Source organism: Metopolophium dirhodum, chromosome 9 (genome assembly GCF_019925205.1).
Source record: "Metopolophium dirhodum isolate CAU chromosome 9, ASM1992520v1, whole genome shotgun sequence".
Lineage (NCBI taxonomy): Eukaryota > Metazoa > Arthropoda > Insecta > Hemiptera > Aphididae > Metopolophium > Metopolophium dirhodum.
The window spans coordinates 7,843,983-7,865,495 of NC_083568.1; the positions used below are offsets into that span (position 1 = coordinate 7,843,983).

Below are 21,513 nucleotides of genomic sequence, written 5' to 3' on the forward strand. Positions count from 1 at the left end.
AGGTCATTGTAATGTATTTTTCAATTTTCATTTCAATGATAATTATATTATAATATATGTTATAGTTTATAATTATTATTAACTTAGATTAATTGATTATAAACTAAGTTTTAATATTTTACTTCAAATGTGTATAAAAAAATGTACATACCTATTACATCAATATTATTAAATTGAAGCAATAACGCAACATATGAGAAACCTTGAATTTAATATTCAAACTTTATAAGTTATAGTTATTAAAATAAAAATAATTTTGAACTACAAAATGATTAGGTACTAAATTTGGGTTTGAATTTAAAAAAGAAATTGTTAATATATATTTTAAATATTTTTTACAAAGTGTAAGAACAAAATATGAAGAACGTTGTATTAAATTTTCAAACGTTTTGACTTTTGACTTGCAACCAAAACTTTTACCATACATAAATCGAAAAAAAGTATTGAGTTTCAAATGTTTATAAATAGCACAAAAAGACCCAAAATCTATTAAAATTAAATCATATTTAAAAAACACTAATATAAATATTTGGTGAAACTTTCAAGTATATACAGTTTTTTATTTTTCTATTACAACAAGAAATCAAAATCTGTAAAATACTGGTTTTTCGTAAATATTTCCTTATTTTCGTAGTTATTTTTAGTTTTTACCGATTATTTTGAAACTACTGGGAGATTTTTACTTTAATAACAACTGAGTCCTATTTTCTTTCAAAAACTACCCTCAAACTTTAAGAATTGAAGAATTTGTATTGCTTTTGAATGAGAATACAAGTCCTATATGGGGCAGTTGTGCTAAAAGCCACTTAAATAAAATTCAAATTTTTCAAAACAAAATACTCCGCATAATAACAGACGCTCTCTGGTTTGTACGCAACAAAGCCCTGCATAATGACTTGAAAATCCCTATTATCGATGAGCACATAAACCATGTAGCAAACAGATTCTTCCACTCACTTACGAACCCAAATGGTGCTGCTCACTATAACTTAAACGAAAGCCCTCCAAAATATTATTATATCGTAATTATGTACGAATAAAACTGTAAAAAAAAAAAAACTGTAAATAAAAAATTGTATATTATCAGTAGGCTCAGATAGCTATTCTAGCTATGTAGGAATGCCTTAATTATTAAAATAAAAAAAAAAAAGAATGAGAATACATGATGACTGATGGCAGACAAAAAAGACACACATAAAAATGTACTCTAAAATAACTACAATTTATAATTTATAATTATTATAGTTCCACTGTAACTCAGATATAATTTTCAAAAATATTGAGTGGAAAAAAATGATTATAACGGTGACAAACATGGTAAGACACCCGGTATAGTACAGCTGTACAGCGCTTCGTTATCTTAATGACTTGACCATTTAGGATGGTCATGCTCCTAGAAAGTTCAAGTTACCAATAAAACGGTTTACGTGTAGATACGTATATGTGTGTACTGGCCTGTATTATTATGTAACGGACGAATAGATCCAGAGGTTTTACGGGTGAGTTACTGGAAAAGAGAGAACGCGCGATGCTCTACGAGGAAAAAACAGAAGCCAGGTGTTATGGACAGCGCCAGAACTGCAGCTATGCACCTGGCAAGACATTTCATATATATACACCGAGCGTTATGTATAACTTATTACAAACGGGGAAATGACGCGCTTCCTCACGTCCTATCACTCCTCCCTCACCGCCATCCCAAGGTCCTTGATACTTCCAGGCTCCAATGATTTTGGACACTTCACGCACTACTACCAAGGTCACCAAACTCGGTTTCAGGTCTCAGCAAAGAGATCAGTTACAATTGTAAAAAATAAAAAGCAATTATCAACCAACATTTTTTTGGCAGTACCTTTTGTCTATACATCAAGTTATGAAAAGAGTGTATACCTACCTACGTTTAATTTTATGTGACCATTAGTAGATAAGATTTACATTTACATCTAGGTTTACACCTTTTACAATAAAATAATTTTAAGGATTTAGAACGTAGGAATTAAAATATACCCTTTTCGATCTTAATATATTATACTATGGACATTACATACATAATATAATCTAGATTAGGTACAGTAACTCAAAATATGCACAGACTATTATTATTAGTTTACAATTATTTTACGTATAAGTAATATAAAACAATCTTCAAAGGAGAACTGCATTTTCTGAATTTTTCTAGTGTTTGTAGAACTTTTTCTAATTTTTATTAATGATAGAAAATGTAGATATTTGAATACTGCAATTTATGAATCATATTGAGTCGATTCTAAGCAGAGTTGCAAGGGGTACTCAAAAAGTACTAGATTTAAAAAGAAATTTACACGTCGTAAATTTCACAGTCTTTGCAACTATAATCAAAAGCTATAAGCAGCTGTGAAGTTCTAAGATTTACATTTTTAAAGAATTGTCTACTCAATAGAAAACTTTTAAATTACATTTCAGAAAAAATATATTGGTGAGTAAATACAGAAATACAGAAATATAAAACAAAACAATCCTTGCTTCTATTAAATTTTAGTGTTCATAACTAAGACACTAAGTTATCGATTTTTAAAATTGCAAACTATAGTTGTTTGATAGAATTAATTATAGGGTAATTATTGGAATTATTGGACAATACCTAGTATCCAATTCATCATAGGCCAGTTTTCAAATTTCCAAATATTACCAAAGATGCTTAATGATTCGTACACTGATTATCACTAATGATCTACCCCCAAAGAATTAATCTTGTAATACATCAAAACTTAATACAACTACAAAATAAATACTTACCGAGATGCTTACTGACAAACGAAATAATACAATTTTATATTATAAAATATATAATGTAATTTTTAATGTACCACGGTGGTAAGGTAAATTGTTAAATAAGCATCATACAAATATATTCAGGATATTTATACTTAGAAGATGAAATAAATCCAATAATAAGTCAAGAAAATCTTTTCGAGTATCGTAAAAATTGGAATTGTGCGCCAAAATTTGCATGTACCAGTATCAGTATAATATATGATAGTAATGACTAACGAGTAACCTTGAATTTTTTCTCTTGTAAACACTAACGAACTAATTCTATGGACTATGGCAATCTTTTCTGCGTTGTATTGCCAAAACGTAAGTTATATTGGTTAAGGTCTTGGATGTCTCAAATTAATTATATTCATTGTGGAATAACAACGATAGCAATCAATCCCATACGACCCGCTGAGAAATGACATTATTTTATTATTAAACATAATATTATATATAACATTTCGGGGGGCAATGACATTATTAAACAAATTTACGAATTTCAGATTTTTAACATATGGTATTAAATATATATATATATTCTATACTCTATAGACTATAATGAAGTACCTACCTATTCGATTCGATAATACCTTTAATTATTTGTATTATATAACACCTCCCTCCAATCGTTAGTTAATAGCAATGCCACTTCTACTGATTAAAATAAAACAAAAAATGTAATAAACTAATAACAACAAAGCATAATAATATAGATTTTTAACTTTTAATAGACGGTAAATAGTTATTACATAATGTCTATTAGTTATTACACATTTCCTCAGTTATTATTATTAGACGTGAGGGGTGAAGGGTAATACCAAAAAAAGAACGGACAAAATATTTTATGTATACCAACCTATATATTTTTATGTTTTATTTACTAAATCAATACAACTATTAAATGCTAAATTTGTACAGGAAAAATAATATTTTAACGGATGTAATTGTTTTCTGTAATTTATTTTATTATTTAAATAATCCACTCCGAATTATATTAAGTTAGTTAATAAAACTATACATTACAACTATTATAAAATTATTTGTTTTTGTCATACAATGGTATCCATATTCAGAAACCTCCTTCGAGAAACAGTGGCGTAATTAGGAATTTGGTTTGGGTTGTAGGGGGGTATACGTTTTTAGCAAATATGAATGGTTATTATTTTTTAACAATACTTTGATCACAATGTTAGCAGTAAAAAAAAAGTTTTGGGAGGGAATATATCCCCCTAATCCCCCGCCTAATCACGCCCCTGTCGAGAAAACAGCATCTAGACAACTTACTGTACTTACAAGTAATAATTCAACAATTACGTAATTTGTTGAAAAAAATTCCGAATTACCAACTAGACACTAACCGGGCGGACTAGCCAGTATTTTATTAAGAAATAACAAATACCTTACTTTCTTACATATAACATTTAATAACAACTATTAAAATTAAATAATTAAATATTGACTTACCTTTGCATGCTAGGTATATCCGAGATGTGATATTTTTCTTAATAATCGTCTGCCGTAGTTGTATCCATATTAATATCCAACTGAGAAAATTGGTGAAATTTTGAAATGGCGGGATAATTTGACAACGCGCTGTGCTTGCATCAAGTAGAGTAGACATGCGATTTAAATAAAAATGCATAAAACATCGTTTTATAATAATAAATAAGTAGATTGTGGAAATTTGTAAAAAAAATTAATTTTGTTAATAATTTTTCGGTTTAAAAAGTATGGAATAACAATTTGTGAATATTTGAAATGATAATAAATTAGTTATGATAAGAACTATGTTTAATAATGGTACCTGGTAACTACCGGCATGAAAATATAGATGACCCCATAGATAACGAATAGTAAACACCGTAACCACGGTTTTGAAGGATGATGATCAGATGATATTTTACTCAAATCTCAATAGGTTGGTACGGTATATTATATATTATAGAGGCATAGAAGACGTATAGAACATTACATTTTACCATAATGATTTCTTTAAATAGTATTGCTTGTTTTTGTCCTTTTTGTTATTCGAAAAATCTGTTAGTTAATTAAAGAAGTATAGTACCTAAATAACACTTGAATATAGCTTAAATAGCTGTAACAAACAATTACAATAATATTGTCGTTTCGGCTTTATTTAAAATTAAATTAATATTTTTGGATTAAATGGGTACACAAATAAACAGTGGTGGTGGGTGGGTGTCCAATGGTACTGGACCCCCTCCAGTGGCGTAACTTAACTGGATAGGGCCCCAGAGCACTAATTACACTAGGCCATCAACGAATGTCTTTATAAAAATTCAAAATGTAATATTATGGGGCCCAGGGGCACTGCCCCGCTTTGCCATACAGTAGCTATGCCACTAACCCCCCCCCCCCCCCACATAGGCATGTTTAGGATTCGTACGCAGGTATGGGCAAGAAAAATTTCATAATAATGAAATATATGTATACAAACATTTTTAAAAGGTGGGTAAGTGGATGTCACTCTGCTGTACAGTAGGTTACAAGTGGGTCATTGTATAATGATTAATGGATGGTATTAAATTTGAATTCAATGACATAATCCCGTTGTATTTGTAAACGAAAAACGGTTAGGAGCGGTGACGGACGACGGTTTGTCAGTGTTGATATTTTATATTATAATTATATTATTATTACTTAATATTAATACGGTAGTTGGTAAGTTGAATTAATATTATAAAATTACAACAAAATAACTAAAATTGTTATTCTTGGTTATTTAATATGTAATTTCGTTCAAAATCAATCATAAAATTACAATAAATGAAAAAAACTGCGTTTTATATTTTTGAAATTTTTTGGTAACAGAATAAACTACTTACGTGGAACCTTGTTTTAAATTTTCAATACTTAGCTATAAAATATAAATGTTGAACACATTTATACATTTTTAACTACAAAATCATTTTTCTTACCAGTTTTCAGGACCTTTGCCTATGTTCTATTTGGAATATTTTTATATTATCTAAATAATAAATATTTATATTTTATGTTGGCAACAATGGATAATCAATTGTTATCAAGTGATTAGTCAAATGTTTATATCTTACTTTATTTCAGTATTTCAAACTAATAATTGCACAAATATTGCAATTTAAGAATCTAATTTATTAATTTTTTGTTGTAAGCTCCGAAAAAATTGTACTGTGAAATTTATTTATAGTGTCATTATTGAGTAAGCATACCACCATTCATACCTAGAGAATGTATCTCTCCGTTAACCAACTATCTACTCTCATGAGGTATGTTTACACTTATTAACATAAACTTATCCATTGTATTTTGTTTTATAATAATAAACTACTTAATTTCATAGCATTCTTAGTGAAGAAACTGTAGAAAATCAAACACTTGAATATCTAGTTTCACAACTACATCAATTTTTCAAACGAGAAGATAATTTTAAAGGTAAATGAAATTACATAATATAATATTGGCACTCACTGTACAAATAAATAAATTAACAGTTATTTAATTATTATTTTATTACTATTTCTGTTATTAAAAAGCATATTTAATTAGAATCAAACCAAATTTGGTTTGGGAGGAGACTGAAAAAACTATATAAATGATTTTTAAATAATTGCCTAATAACTCTAAACAAAATTGTTTGCTACTAAATAAAAAGTAAAAACTGTTTCATGAGTCAAAATATTTTTTCTATCATAAATAAAATATTATGTTGTACAAATTAAAACTTTCATTCTTCTTTAAAAGCTAACCATGGTCTATGACTATAAACTGATAATTTTAAATTTTAAATAAAAATAATCCAAGTTTACCTTTGGTTTTTAATTTTCTATCAAAATATAATATAAAATGAATGTAATTTATGTTATCCTTGTATACTTCATGCTACCAATATTGTTATACTATCTTGCATTACTATCATAGTTAGTAATAAACATGAATTTATGTCTTATTCTATTAATCTTATAGAACTTTGTTTATTCACATTTAATGTTACCTACTCCTTTTTAGTTTTTACCATTTATACCAATTTAAAGACGTATTTAACCACCTAAAAGGTTATTTTTTAATATTTATTTAATTTTAAATTAAATAAATCTATATTATATATTTACCAATTCTAATTATTAAGTGTGTATAATATTCACTATAGTTGGCTGTACTTTACTTATGCTGATTCAACATTCTGATTTCTTACTCAATCAAACACAAAAATTTGCTGCTATAATATTATGTTATGAACTATACCGAAATGAACCGATTGCAACTAATCCTTTAGCACCTATTTTTATGCATCTCTTGGTAAGATATAATTTTAAATACAATTGGTAAATATTAATGTTGACTACATCTTATTTCCAGCACAAAAAAGTTGGTAAAAATGAATATGTTGGTGATTTGCCGGTTTTAACTATGCCAGTTAAAATATTTCTTTCCAATTTAATTATGTCTCAAAATTCTAAAGAGTTATTACGAAAATCTGCTAAACAAGTATTAACAGCACGCAGTGATCCCAGTAAACCTGTAGTTAATACAGCAACAATTCTTAATACAATAAAAGATCGTCGAAAAAATCTTCCACGAACCGCAAAAAGCTCTCTTCCAGTTATCATACCTGATCCTCAAAAAACTGAGTATGACATTAAACATTAAACAGTTGCAGTTTTTATATTAAATTTTTTTTTTATAGATCAAAGGAAGGAGCAAAACAAGTTTTAGAATTGTTGATTAGTGGACCAAAATCATATGTTTCGCACAATTTCAAACCAGAAATGATGCGACTTGTACCACCGCTGTATGTGTGCAAAGAAGAAGTAAGAATTAAATAATAAATTAAAAATTAAATATTGCTGTAATTGAATATCTTCATAGATGGTTTGGATGAACATGAGTAGTCGATCAAATCATCAGATCATGTATGATAAAACAATGTGTGTATCTACTAGTGCTGCTACCGAAGCACGAGAACTTATGACTAAAGCTCTCAAAACACCATTAACCTTACAGCAACAACAGCATCTTTTAGCTGAACTTGGAAATGATCCAAAACTAGTTTATCATATAGGTCTTACGCCTTGTAAAGTAAGACAAGTTATATACAATATATCAATGATCATGACTAATAATAATAATATATTTTTTTGTATTTTAATTTCTAAGTTGCCAGATTTAGTTGAAAATAATCCTTTGATAGCTATTGAAGTATTACTAAAACTAATGCAGTCACATTCCATAACTGATTACTTCTCAGTCTTAGTCAATATGGAAATGTCTTTACATTCAATGGAAGTAGTTAATCGGTATGTCATCATCGTCATTAATCAATATTACTTTTTAACAAGTATATGTATTATTTAATAGATTAACTACTACCGTAGAACTTCCAACTGAATTTGTACATCTATACATATCAAATTGTATTGTAGCATGTGAAACTATTAAGGATCAATATATGCAAAACCGATTAGTTCGTTTAGTGTGTGTTTTCTTGCAATCTCTCATTAGAAATAAAATAATAAATGTTCAGGTAACAATTTTTTTTATGAATAATTATTTTTAACTGTTAACTTTATTTTAATAATTTAGAAGGTTGTATTCATAGATGTATATAACAACTAGAAAACCGTCTTTATACTACAGTTGTGACCAATGTTGAAGTTGCCCGCCATTTATAAAGCAGGCAATGTTTACATTTATTTAACATATATTCATATACATATATACTGTGATAATATTATGTTGTAAATGGCAGGCGACTTTGGTGATGAGAAGAAGACGGCTATCTAGTTGTATATATCTATGGTTGTAATACAATTTTAACTTTTAATTGAATTAATACAATTTTTATATTAGTTTACAATCTTCACAAATACTTATGTTTCTTATAGGAATTATTTATTGAAGTTCAAGCCTTCTGTATTGATTTTATTCAAATTCGAGAAGCATCAGCTCTGTTTCGTCTCTTAAAACAACTAGAAACAGGAGATACTTGCAGTATTGGTAATATAGCTGCTGCCGCTGGTATTACACCTAGTACAATTGCTGCTGCTAAAGATAAGGATAAAGACAAAATAGTTCCAAAAGAAAAATAGTGTTAATGAGGTATTTAATTGAATTAAAATGACATCTAATAGAAATTTACTATTAATTTTTACTTTTATGATAAGTGAGACTGTAAAGTGGAAATAAAAGTGTAATAATTTATTATATGTTTTATATTTATACTTTTGCTAGTTCATAATGGTTAAATTTTTTTAATACATATATATATATATCAAATTATTAATACTATAAATTGTACATTTAAACATTGTATGGTTATATTATTGTATTTTATGAATGAAAAATATTATAAAAATTAATTGCCAACTTTTTTGCTTGTAAAAATTTTTCAAATTCAGTTTAATCAATAGTATAGTTTGATATTTTATTGGTCAAAACTAAACAGCACTACCAAATTCAAATATTTGTAATTTAAAAATTCCTTCTGATAAGCAATTTATTTCATTTCTAAATATATAAATTATAAATACAACATTTTAATAACAATGTACATTTAATTTCACTAAGAGATTTCGGTGGGCTGAAATATTTTTCCTAATCAACAATAAACAACTGTTCTATGTAATCATATTCATATTATAAATTAAAGAAAATTATCTTTAATAAATCAAAGAAAATAGTTTTTATTATTATTGTAGTGTTTCATAATCATGAAGAATTGTAATACATAAATCTGCCAGGATTACCAAAATTAACAATAATAGTAAATAATATAATTTATATACTATTTTTTTAAGTTGAGTCATTTTAATTTATTAGCTTATAGTTTTCATTAGTAGTAGTAGTAAAATTAATCAATTTTACATCATGCAATAAAAGATATTGATTTAAGTGATTTTAATAATAGAATATAGAAAAAAAATGTTAATTTCTTTAGATTTGTTTAACATAGGTATATACATTATTTAATAATAACAAATAACGTATTTTATTATAGTTAGTATCTTTTATATTTTATATGAATATATTTTTTTTTTTTGTTATGCATGTTAAAATTGTAAGTACAGAAAAACTTAAAATACATTTAAAAAAAGAATGAAGTATATTATCTTCAATTAAATATTTAATTATTAAACATATTAGATAAAATGAATAAATACATTGTATGTTGAGAGATAATAGGAATCAGTGGCGTGACGAAGGACTTTATTTGAGGCACGTGCCTCAGCTACAAGCGTGGTGGGTGTCCTGGAGACTAGGGGAATTTCACATAGGTAATATTTTATTAAGTACACACTAAGACTAAGCCAGTCATTCTCAGTTACCATTACATAAATACGTAATTATTTATAATAAGTACTTATAATTACTAATATAAATTATTGTGCCTCATAAGTTAATGAAGTTCGCCACGCCACTGATAGGAATATCATCTTTTAGTTTTTTAGTAACACTTTCACTAGGAAAATTTATTTCATTTCCTTAGCGACTTAGACTAAAAATGTACAAGACATGTTTTAATCACTAGCAAAAAAAAAACTGTTTATTACACTTCTTATTTAAAGCATTTTAATTGTAAACTTCATACTTGAACAATGTACATATTTTCATAATTGTCTGTATCTTGGTCTATGTATAAGGACTAAGTAATAGCTATTATAGGATTGTTTTGATCATAAATCCTAAAAAAATCTGATAATAATAGGATATGACCGAACAAAATTTCTTAATAATTACATCAATCTTGTTAGTTAGCTGTTGAAACCACATCAAATATTTACTGCACACTGCTAATAGAGTTTAAAAAGCTCTCAGAAATTTCTCTAGATGGCAAACATTGTCCAAAAGCTTCAAGCAATAATGATTGTTTGTTGACAGATGTTGAAAAATCTTCAAAAGAAAGTTTTGTATCGTTGTCACAATCCATTTTTCGTAATACGATGTCGACAAGTTCTCTTACGCCTTCGTCTGGGTCCTCGTCTTGCGGATGTTTGACCAAACAGTTCCTGAAACGTGAAATCCTGTATATTTATTAACTACTTAATATTATAGTACTATTGTCTGACATTTTATCAATGTTGAATGTATAGGCATTGATTTTAAAATGAATGGTATAGGGCATAGGCAAGTAAGTAAGTTAGGCATGGGCGCAAATAAGGGGGGGGCTTTAGGGCTAATCCCCCAAACATTTCCTATATTTTATTTAAGCTTTTTCAATACTATAAAAGTAAAGCTTTCGCCCCCCCCCCCCCAAATCCCAGCTATTTGCGCCTATGAAGTTAAAACTATGATAATATACAGCCGGGTTCTTAAACCTTAACAAACTGAAAATCTCTTCTTTAGTTATAAATCCGTCGTTGTTTAGATCGTATATGGTAAAGGTGTATTTGATCCGTTCGTCCTGAGTGCCTCTTAGCAACACCGACAACCCAGTTATCCATTCGTCTTCATGTATGACGCCGTCATTTCGTTGATCGAAAAAACAAAATATGCGATCCGTCAAAATCTCCTCGGTTGTAATGCCGAATTCGTTTTGCAGGAATTCTCTGAACATCAACCGGTCGAAACCCTACAAAAAAAAAAAGGGAAAAATATGTTAAAAAAAACATTTAAGACATTAAAACGTATGCATGGCAAATAACCTGCGTTGGTATCGTTATTAAAACAACCGAGCTCATTGCCGCTACCGAAGACGTTGATTCAGCGCCATAAATAGCGACGAGTTTTTTAAATAGTTTACACAATCCAACGATTTCTTTCCTGAAATGTTACAAAATACAAAAACGTTACAGTGTACCTACTAGTGCCGGTACCAGTGGCGTCCGCAGGGGGGGGGAGCTAACGGGCTGAACCCCCCCCCCCCCCCCATTGCCTGTATTATTATTACTTAAACAAAAGAAATATTTATCAAGTTTCAACTGTAAACTATAGTAAGCAAGACGTAAATTTCATATACGTCTTACCAGAATGAATTCATTTTTGAAAAAACATTGTATTTGCATATAAATTTTCCTAAAATTATCTGTAATTTTTCGGTAAAATTATGAACTACTTGTATAAAAGACTTTGTATTAAATTGTCTAGCCTTAGCTATATACACATTTAATATTTTATAAGTTTTGAACTACAAATGAACTGTGGTTTTGTCAAAATTTGAACTTTTAATGCATATAAAAAATAACCATGATGCCTATATTTTAGCTATAATAAAAACTTACGTATTACATTTTTAAGCTTTTTAACCGGATAAACAATTTTTTATTGACATTTATAGAAAATTAATTTAAATTAATCAAATACAATCCAAGTGAGGACGGTATAACCAAGCTGGTTACCAAAAATGTTTAATAAATTTTAATTTTTTTTCTCCAATTATTTTAAAAAGCCCTGAGCATTTTCAATTTCGACCTCTAAAAGTACAATTTGCTGCCAAAAGTTTTTTCCACCAGAAAAGTTGAGAAGTTACAAACATTTCAAACGTCTGAAATTATTAGACAGGACAAAATAAAAATAAAATTGTAACTAATTTTCAATTGAAAAATCCTGCGTACGCCACTGGCCGGTACTATTATATTTTACAGTCTTGTAATTTAAAACAAATTAACAATATAAGGATTAGCTATTATATATTAGACAATATAATCATAGGTACGTATACAAGTAATTTGTAATACCTATATGGCTATATATGTTTAAACATAGCTATAATACGCCTTTATGGCTATATCTATATAATATTAATATATTAAGAAAATAAATGTTGTATTCCCATACCTTTACGAATTACGGCAGTGTATGTACTTACTTCGTAAATCGTGTCTGCTTAAATAAATTTTCTACAAAGTTTGGAGGAATGATTGGTTTTACTTTTGACATTAACTTGGTTGAACGAAGTTCAGATGACTGATTGCGTTTTGAATTTACCGTTTTTGCCGGTGGCCATTGTTTAGACCCTCTTGAAACTTTAGTCCCTGCAGATTTCCTACAGTTAACATTTAAACTATTAGTGGGTAATAGTGGGTTATTCTGTTTTACATTGAATAAAAAAAATTATATACATTCAGTAAATTATAAATTATAATTTCCAAAAGATATATTTTTGTTATTCTTCGTTATTTATCAACCAATCATTATAACTGTCCATAAATTGGGAAAAAATATGTTAAATTATTTATAGTCAGTATTTTAAATATTCAAGCATAATATAAACTACTTGAGGACGTGGATTGGGTAGGGTGTGCTGTAAGCAGTGGTACCCTGGGTAGACGGGTACCTATAGGCCTTATCCTGATGAGGCTACTGATATAGCAACCAATTTCCCTTTTTCTGCATGTCTACACTACGTTTCTTTTAAACTTCATTGTTGCAGAATGTAGATAATAATATAAGATCTATCTTCATATATGTAGATGCTTCAAGCTTCTGTTGGCACCCAATAAGTCAACTAAGTATCGCGAACGCCTATATACATGTCATGAAGGTGTTGGCAGTTGGCGTGTTACATTTAGTGATATAGTGGTAGAGTTGGCCACCAACGGCCTTGAGGTAGTCACCACGGTATAGATACGCGTCTCACGTCTTATAGAAGAAGTTGAAGAAAATCCACCAGGCACCAGAGTTAGGTACAAAACAATGCGTCTTACATGAGGTTGAAGAAGAAGAAGATCCGACTGGAGTAAGTACCTAGAAAACTACACGCGCCAGTGGCGGATCCACGGGGCGAGGGGGCAAAGGGGGCATTTGCACACTTCCCTCAAACACCGTAATTTCCCTATGTTTTACACTGTGTTTAGCCCATTTTTGTACTTATTGTACTTTTTTTTGCAACCGCAGTCCGCAGAGCATAGGGATTAGGGATGCAAAACGTTCGTAAGACTTGCTGCTATATGCATCATCATTTTATTGGAGAGTAAAACTTAACAACAATATAATATACATAATGAATAGCCAACCTGACGAGTGATGACCAGAAGGAGCTGTCATCCTTAGGCCTCTGGCCCTCCTCAGCTGGTGTGTATGAGCATAAGCGACCTCCAGGTATCAGGCGGGCATAAATCTTAACATGGTCACATGGGAGGCAGACACTTATAAATTTAAATAAAATTTAAACTACTATATTATATTATAGTCAACGACTTCAATATTTAAGGTACTACCCGCCGTCGTTTTTAACAGACTATATTATTATGGTATAAGAAAAAAGAAGAACGGACCATGACTGTTGTTGACTTGAGACGCTAGATGGCGCTCCCGTTAACGGATTTTCTTCTTGGGTAAAAAATATATAGTCATTTTTATCTTTGGCACACTAGACGTGCTCTTCGTTGCCCGATGAACCAACTCTATATGATTCAAACTTTGTTCAATTCGTTAATTAATATTTGGTTGATGGTGTTCGAAATGTATCTTAACTTTTCTGTTGTCCGGAATAAAAATTGTGATTCGCGGCCTTATGTTATCAGGCAGGCAATCTCCACCTGCGGTAGATCGCAGAACCCGTGCTGTTTGTACGTAAGTGTATGATTTAACTCTAAAGTATCAAAGTTATACCAAGTTTGATATAATATGGTGGACTAATATAATCAATTAATACATAATCCTAACCTAACCGTACTAAAATCCAATGAATAAAAAAAAAACAAATTTAACCATTTTTTAATTCTTCCCAGAGGTCTAATCTACCAGCAAACACTCATTTTTATATAAATATATATTGACAAAAAATAATAATACAAATCTACAAACATAATATGCCCGATTAACCAATAGAAACCTATATATAATACACTATTACTATTTCAATCTGCAACAATAAACTAAATTTTGTATTATTTAGTTTATTTTTTCCTGGACAAATGGCGCCACTGTTGAATTTTCAAAATCTGGATTTCCTACTTTTCTGAATTCTGGTGGATATAGACGAATGCTGTTGCGATAAAACCCTTCTCCGTGATATACTCTTTCGTTTAAAAAAAAATCAAGAAGGTCTGATAAGTAGTTCCAGAGTTTAGCCTGTAGAGAGATTTTCATTTTACATTTATATAGTTAGATTAGTTCAATATAATTTGTATTCATTACCAAATTTAATGCTTGAAATAAAATGGTACCTACTCAATATTTATTTTATTTTCAAACCAATTTATATTTTACCGACTTAACACAACATCAATTAAAGTCCGACTAAAAAAAGTCCAAATGGAATAAAAGTCCACGAGTAACCGAATTTAATACGGATATAAAATCATTGTTTATAAGTGATTTTATTAAGTTAGGTATGTTTTGTTGAGCAGGCCTACTTGGCTACTTATATTATTTTATCTTATATTACACAATTCAATACTTGACTAAATATTATTATAACAATGACTGTATAGGTACTAACTGTCAAAATAACAGAATCAAGTTTAATTTGGACATTTCCCATTTCCCCCCCGGTTATACTTCCAGCCCCCTAACCACGAATTTTCGAGTTAGGTACTATAGGAATTGAAGCACATGCCCCCAGCTAAAATTTACCCTCTTCCTGGAATAAATTTATAATATTTAGTCGGTATAGGTTCTATATATTATATTATAGTGAATTAGGTGTACATACTCTGCAAAATAATATATTATAATTTATAAAATACATACTACAATGTAAATTGTAAATTGTTCACTTTTTGGTACTTGTAACTTTATACCGATAGCGGTCCGATCATGACAAAATATATTTTGTCATGGGTTCAATAACAATATCTGTGACGGTGACCGTCCAAGGTTCTATACTTCTATGTTATTTTGTAGGCAAATACCGTTACAAAACGTTCAAATATTTGATTTTTTTACCGGACTTTTTTCCATCGGACTATGTTTTGCTGGACTATTAGGTAGAATACCGATCCTGGCAATGGGTAGATAGCCAATAGCCCTGGGCCCCACTATCACCTCCAACATTGGACTTTTCAGCAATGGTATTTTCATAAATAATTTATTATGCGGTGTATTAATAATTATCTAAAGGCGTGGGTGTACCCATATTGATAATTAGTATTTTTTTGCTATAAGCTTTACCAATTGGCAATATTACCAAGTGTCCAAGCAGTAGTAGTGATAAACTAATAACTGTAAACTGAAAAGGAAATCGGGCTATTTGTACGCATATATTTTAAACTATTTGAACTAACTGGTATTTGGCGTCATTAAATATACCATGGGGTATACGATAAACGTAAAGATATTGAAGGGGAAGTCCAAGCCATAGTTGTGCGCACGGGGCGAGCCGGTTGAGCCCCGGCTCGACCGGAATCTTTTTAGGGGCATAGTAAAATGATTGTATCTATTTATTATAATAATATGTTTGAAAATTTTATTTGTAGTGAAAATGAAATAAAATAACAATTATTTGTGTGTACCTCTTTATTCATACAACAAAAACATTGTGTACAAAATATTATGTACTATGATTAAATACATTAATAGGTTGGTTATAAATAGTATACATAAACATCGTGTTTATTTAATATTAAGATAAGCCGAGTGCAGACCGTCGGTAGATGCACTGCTCCAAAAAAAAACCTATACAATTATAATAATTAGTCGCTTTCAAATAGAAGACCGTAAGCAAACTGACCTCTCATTTCTCAATAATCTATTCAGTTTGTTAACTCTTTACTGTTGTCACTCAGTCACTGCACACTGGTAATGTGTTTTGTTTTTATACATAGCTGTATTTATATCGTTTTAATTTTAACATTAAAAATATATGTCTAGAAATTAGCACATATAATATGATGTGTACATATTTAACTTGATTATATTTATACATATTATAAATATTACACTTTTTATATTACACAAAATTTACATTTTACAATAACAATGTATGTTAGGTAATGTGTAAAAAAAATAAAAATAGGGGCACTGTCAAAGTATTGGGGCACTAATTCTACCAGGCTCGACCGGACATTGAAGTCTGCGCACGCCTATGGTCCAAGCAATCATACATTGGTGTGCAATATCGAAAAAATAAATAAATATTGGTATAGTAGGTAGGTTAGGTTAGGTTAGCTATAACCTATACCTAAATTATTACTAAAAATATTAATTTCTTGTATTTTTTTAAAACTATTTAGATTGTCATAAGCATGAAGATTAGAAATATCGCTATAGCCTTCATGGGTTATAAGAAAAAAAATAAAATTATTAAAAGATAAATCTGTTATTGGAAAAATGATTATTGAGTGTTGACTTTGTGCATGTACAATTATTAAATCCCCCCTCCCCCTCTTCGATGAGTTTTAAATATGCCACTGACCACTGAATGATGAAAATATAAGAACTCCTTATATATTATTAATAGCTATTAATTAAAACTTAAATTATCATTTGGTATTTAGCTTCTATAATAATTAATAAACGGCGTTAAGTCACTTCTACTTCCACTGCGAGTAAATAGTAATAATTTGAAAATCGCATAGAACCTATTGGATACAGTGATCTGGGAGCTGGGTACAATAAACCGCAAACTACAATAGATACTAATATACTAATATCTAGTTATTAAAATAAAAATTATTTATTAAAATTGCATAGCTATTTTTATTATTTAAATATAATTCTAAAAACTTACTTGATAATCTGATACGGTGGACGACCTACTAGGCACTGGCTATGTGTGTATATTATTATAGTGACAACGAATTATGTTTTTAAACGAATTTCACTACAACACAACGCATGCGACTAAACACCAATAATATACTTTAATATTGCACTTACGACTTAGTACCTACATCAAAAAAACCGTCACCAACATTTTTCAATTCATTTTTGTTATTTACTAAAAACACGCTATTTTTGGCATCTACGCCGTAAATATTGTACAAATATATGTATAAATTACACATCACGCAATATAAAAAAGACACTTTTCGTTTACAAAATATATTTTTATACTATGCCTTTTATACATGTATAGTAATATATATAACTACCTGTAATACTTACAAGTTTGACTTTTTTGTCATTGCCTTTTGAGTTACGGCGTCCATTCTCAGTTCGCGTCTTAAGTAAACGTAAACCACATATTATATAAGTAGGTACTATATTATACTAACATAGTATTATTGATCAAACATTCAAACATTCTTTGTTCACACAATCACACACACATAATATATAAACAATATACCTATTATATTATATAAGTATATAAATATTATAAACAATATTATACATATTATTATTATAACAGTATAATTCATATACCTACATAATAATAATTATAACATATTATTTGTATATTTATTATTATATAGATTACTACGTGTTTGTATTTATTAAAAATATTAATATCATTAATGACATTTGTTCTACGAGAACTATAATATTATAAATATTATATTGCTTAAGACTGTTTTATTATATTAAATTTAAAATAATATATGATCATGGCTAGATTTTTGTTGGATACATAATTACCTTTTTCCTAATAAAATACATGTAGGTACATATATGAACGTCTTGATTGGCTTTTTGTTTATACAATATATAAGATAATTTTTATTATAACATTAACTATATACCTTTAATTTGTAGATATTATCTAATAAAAAAATATAATATAATTTGTTGTGACATTCCCAAAAAAATCTAGATATGTGGATATGCCACTGGTTTACAAAAGAGTGTTATTCCATAAAACAATTTTTTACATAAATGCAATAATATACAGGCTGTATCGTGTTCCTGTAATACATAACAAATAACAATGTATGTAGATTGTAGGTAGTAGGTACACAAAAACACACTACATATGTACCTATTGGCTATTTTACAGGCTACAAGTTGAATAATATATTTAAAACTACGTTTCTACACCACATGGTGTAGTGGTACTAGTATAATATGATTGTGTGAACTTATATTTTTACTCATTATGAGCATTCTCAGTTCTGTTGCCAGGTACTCGGGTTTACTTCTGTTATCAAATCAAATTATAATTACTAATAAAATACTGACAAAATATATTCTTGTGTGTTTTGTTTTCAAATATTTTAATATTATAGTACCTAGTTACTAAAAAAAAATCAATAATTTACATAGACATAACAATAAATTTATATGCCTATGATAATTTCTGAACCAGTGATAGTATATAATATATAGAACATAGTATTGTATAATGTGTTTGCTGTACGCCTGCAGTACGTATACGGACATACGGTGGTATTAACGTATTATAGTACATTAGTACTATAATAGTGTATACACGGTTTAGTGTTTACCTATATATAAATATAATATATTCCTATTGCCCTACCAGCATTTATTAATGAAACTAAATGAATCATATAGCTTATGTTATAGGGGTTTATTGTAAACCCTAACATCCACGTGTATTTTGTATACAAATAATCTATATAGAAGGTTTTGAAATTGTATTTCGGCTAATATAATTTCTTTATTATATTAATATACTTACTAGTTATTAACTTATAAAACTATAATATTATAAGGGTCAAATGATTGGTCAAAAATCATAACTCCAAAAAAAATAAATGAAAATTATATTTTGATTCAATAAACTTACAAACATATTAGTCTGCAGTAGAATTATTATTGTGTTGTAGATTGGTGTAATGCAATATTAAGGTAATTTTTATATTTAGTACTAATTTAAGTAATATAATAACACCCGGACACCCTGACCTCGGTATTATTATTATATCTGAAAGAGTAGCAATGGTGTTTTCTATATTATTATATTAAATGGAATTCCTTTCAAATAAATTGGATAGATACTTAAAATCTAAAAATCAGTGTCAGACGTTGAACAACTCAATAGATTTATACTTATAAGGCTATAACTAATAAAATATTAATAACCAAAACCCCTGTATAATGTATATAGAATAATAATGGTTTCAGTCTTTCAGAGAAGAAAAGATACTGAAGGTATAGCTGGTACTTGGTAGATACCTGAAAATATATCCCTAAAAAAAACTAGTGAATGAACTGTGTTTTGGGGATCATCTTTCAGGGGACGTTTTTCGGTTTTTTCAAGATCAACATTCCAGGAATTCAACGAATCGAAAAAGACGTAAGTACTTAGTACACGTCTTTATGTAAAACGTATAATATACACAATACACAAGAGTACAAGACCATAACATTTACCCCTATGCAACGTGCGTTATATATCTATATATTTTATAATATTTATTCTTTATCTAATGCCATGGTATTATTTATATTTACATCACAACAGCATCTTTTCGGTGAAAGATTGAAAGAGGTTAAGAGGTGATACTATGAAATATATTTTATGTCTGCACTATTGCTTTTATTGCTGTTTTTATAAATTATATAGGTAATTATAGATATCAGTGATATCACTTTTTTTGCCCCTAGGTACAGTGTAATAGAAATACCTGATAAATTAAATAACTTTTGTTCTAAACAGTATTTAAAAAAAAATATTTTATTAATAACTTATTGACTTAATTTATATTAGATTTAAAATTTTAATTTCAGTATTAAAAAATAAAAATGTAATAGGTATTTTATGTGTAGCGGAAGCGTCAATATAAATTATAATAAATAAATAAATAAAAAATATTGATTAGAACAAAAGTGATTTCATTTGTCAGGTCTTTCTATCACGCTCTGTATATACGTCATATAATAATAACATAAATAACAAGACGCATTTTATCCAAATTCAAATCAGTTTGACGGTCCAATAGTCAATAGACAATAATAGTCTCATAAAATAAATGTTTCTTTTTGGACACGAATGACGAATGGTTCATTTGTTTTTAAATAAATCAAAAGCAATTATGTATATTATATTATGAATACTTGGCAATAACGCATAAACATTAACACAGACGACAATCGTTGTGACTTGTGTTTCGTTCGGCCAACATTATTGTTAGTCGCAGGCCACACACAAGGCGGACTAAACTTACCTACTATAGCAGAGTACCATATCGAAGTAACTACTTATTATTATTCACAACAGCCTATACGTATAATAAAAATAAAATTAAAAATGTACAGTCATCGAAAAACGTTTATCGGCCGACGCAGGATGAACAAACACTAAACAGTAAAAACAAATTTACAGCGTACGGCTGCCACATTATTATACGATATTACGATAACTATGTGTTTCGTGTGTACGAATAATAAAACGATTTTAAAACATAAATATATAAATTATTATTATTATAATATTATAATACTTAACTATATTAACTCATTATACGAGCAACGATCGTCGATCACACAAACTGAAATGCATAGCACGTAGCAGGGGCGTAATTAGGGGGGGATTAGGGGGATAGGACCCTACCAAAACTTTTTTTTTACTGCTAACATTTTGTTTAACGTATTGGTAATGACCATTAATGTTTGCTAAAAACGTATATCCTCCCCCCCCCAAATCAAATTCCTAATTACGCCGAGTAGTGTCGTGAACTCGTGAATCACCTTATTTTGTTGGTTTGTTACACCGTAAATCGTAATTCGTATAGTCTATCATCGTCCCGACAATCAATCGTCAAAAACACATTTCCGTAGACTCGTAGTCTGCAAAATCATTGTAGACTTATGTAAACAATTAATATTTTTAAACAGTAATAATAAGTATTAAACTTAGGAGTAATGGTGGCGTGAACAATTTGTATATGGGACAGAAAACATTTTTCATCCCCAGAAGAATCTCGTATTTTT

General features: G+C 28.9%; 3 protein-coding genes across 6 annotated transcripts in view; 1 reads left to right on the plus strand and 2 right to left on the minus strand.

Moving 5' to 3' along the window:
- The window catches only part of LOC132952309 (uncharacterized), a 68,772-nt gene extending 64,247 nt beyond the window's left edge, over positions 1 to 4,525 (minus strand). Inside the window, exon 1 of the mRNA XM_061024581.1 lies at positions 4,261 to 4,525. Within this exon, the coding sequence (XP_060880564.1) occupies positions 4,261 to 4,438 (178 nt within the window). The 5' untranslated portion in view covers positions 4,439 to 4,525. The remainder of the gene's footprint in view (positions 1 to 4,260) is intronic.
- Positions 4,526 to 5,872: 1,347 nt separating this feature from the next.
- LOC132952718 (CCR4-NOT transcription complex subunit 11) lies at positions 5,873 to 8,994 on the plus strand. The gene is made up of 9 exons (XM_061025114.1): positions 5,873 to 6,062; positions 6,137 to 6,228; positions 6,944 to 7,092; positions 7,153 to 7,424; positions 7,481 to 7,604; positions 7,663 to 7,872; positions 7,951 to 8,090; positions 8,152 to 8,317; positions 8,679 to 8,994. Exons 1-9 carry the CDS (start codon positions 6,025 to 6,027, stop codon positions 8,880 to 8,882), a joined length of 1,395 nt encoding a protein of 464 aa, XP_060881097.1. The 5' UTR covers positions 5,873 to 6,024; the 3' UTR covers positions 8,883 to 8,994.
- Positions 8,995 to 9,322: 328 nt separating this feature from the next.
- LOC132952719 (calaxin) lies at positions 9,323 to 20,825 on the minus strand. Of its 4 annotated transcripts, none has more exons than XM_061025116.1 (5): positions 20,748 to 20,825; positions 12,599 to 12,775; positions 11,436 to 11,553; positions 11,109 to 11,362; positions 9,323 to 10,799 (listed from the first exon to the last, which is right to left on the minus strand). In XM_061025116.1, exons 1-5 carry the CDS (start codon positions 20,765 to 20,767, stop codon positions 10,571 to 10,573), a joined length of 798 nt encoding a protein of 265 aa, XP_060881099.1. In that variant the 5' UTR covers positions 20,768 to 20,825; the 3' UTR covers positions 9,323 to 10,570. The 4 variants fall into 4 exon arrangements, with proteins under 4 accessions (XP_060881099.1, XP_060881098.1, XP_060881100.1 ...); XM_061025115.1 differs by lacking the exon at positions 20,748 to 20,825 and adding an exon at positions 17,782 to 17,891; XM_061025117.1 differs by lacking the exon at positions 20,748 to 20,825 and adding an exon at positions 17,405 to 17,708.
- Positions 20,826 to 21,513: the final 688 nt, after the last annotated feature.

Excerpts from the sequence above, each read along its gene's own strand:
- LOC132952718 (XM_061025114.1), top strand. The coding sequence starts at position 6,025 with ATGTATCTCTCCGTTAACCAACTATCTACTCTCATGAG. Across the intron at positions 7,425-7,480 it reads CCTGATCCTCAAAAAACTGA|ATCAAAGGAAGGAGCAAAAC; the intron begins GTATGACATTAA and ends TTTTTTTTATAG. Across the intron at positions 8,091-8,151 it reads TCAATGGAAGTAGTTAATCG|ATTAACTACTACCGTAGAAC; the intron begins GTATGTCATCAT and ends ATTATTTAATAG.
- LOC132952719 (XM_061025115.1), bottom strand. The coding sequence starts at position 17,825 with ATGGACGCCGTAACTCAAAAGGCAATGACAAAAAAGTCAAACTT. Across the intron at positions 12,776-17,781 it reads ATGACAAAAAAGTCAAACTT|GAAATCTGCAGGGACTAAAG; the intron begins GTAAGTATTACA and ends TGTTAACTGTAG. Across the intron at positions 10,800-11,108 it reads GAGATTTTCAGTTTGTTAAG|GAACTGTTTGGTCAAACATC; the intron begins GTTTAAGAACCC and ends TTCACGTTTCAG.